Source organism: Centrocercus urophasianus, unplaced genomic scaffold (genome assembly GCF_019232065.1).
Source record: "Centrocercus urophasianus isolate 14NV4802_14NV808 unplaced genomic scaffold, USGS_Curo_1.0 seq_34, whole genome shotgun sequence".
NCBI classification, from domain to species: Eukaryota; Metazoa; Chordata; class Aves; order Galliformes; family Phasianidae; genus Centrocercus; species Centrocercus urophasianus.
In genome coordinates, this window is record NW_024884911.1 from 5,343,254 (window position 1) to 5,343,708 (window position 455).

General features: G+C 74.1%; 1 protein-coding gene across 3 annotated transcripts in view; it reads left to right on the forward strand.

The window, feature by feature from the left end:
- The first annotated feature begins 303 nt into the window (after positions 1-303).
- Positions 304-455, forward strand: part of ADAMTSL2 (ADAMTS like 2) — a 20,117-nt gene continuing 19,965 nt past the window's right edge. Inside the window, exon 1 of one of the 3 annotated variants that reach the window (XM_042830748.1) lies at positions 304-410. Coding sequence is in view for 2 of the 3 variants with exons in the window: in XM_042830745.1 (XP_042686679.1) it covers positions 405-410 (6 nt within the window). In the remaining variant the exon portion in view is untranslated. The remainder of the gene's footprint in view (positions 411-455) is intronic. The other 2 variants (XM_042830745.1, XM_042830747.1) reach the window with 2 other exon arrangements.

Here is a 455-nt window from a genome sequence, read left to right on the forward strand (position 1 = left end):
CCCCCCCCCCCTCCCCGCCCGGCCTCCCCGCAGGAAACCAGGAAACCGGCTGGCGGCCGCGGGCCGGCGCCGGGGGAGGCGAGGGGTTAACCGGGGTGGGGGCATCCCGGGCCGAGAGGTGTGAATTCCGCCCGCTCCCCCCCGCCCCGCTTCCCCCCTCGCTATAAGAGCGGTCGGCTCGGGCTGGGGGGAGCCACTGCGGCTTCTCCTCGCTGCGAGCCCGGCGCCCGGCAGAGCTTTGAAGTCGGGAGGAGCGGCGGCGGCTGCTGCTGCTCCGCTGCTCCGCGCCGCCCGGTACCGATATCGATACCGCCTCCGCTGCACCGCTCGGCCCGAGGGGTCCCCGCTGTCCCCGTGCGGACGGCGCTCCTCCGACCGTATCCCCCCGCGGCGGGCGGGTCTGTATGCAGGTCTGTATGTTTTCCTCCTCTCCCGGTTCCGAAGTGCTTGCTGGT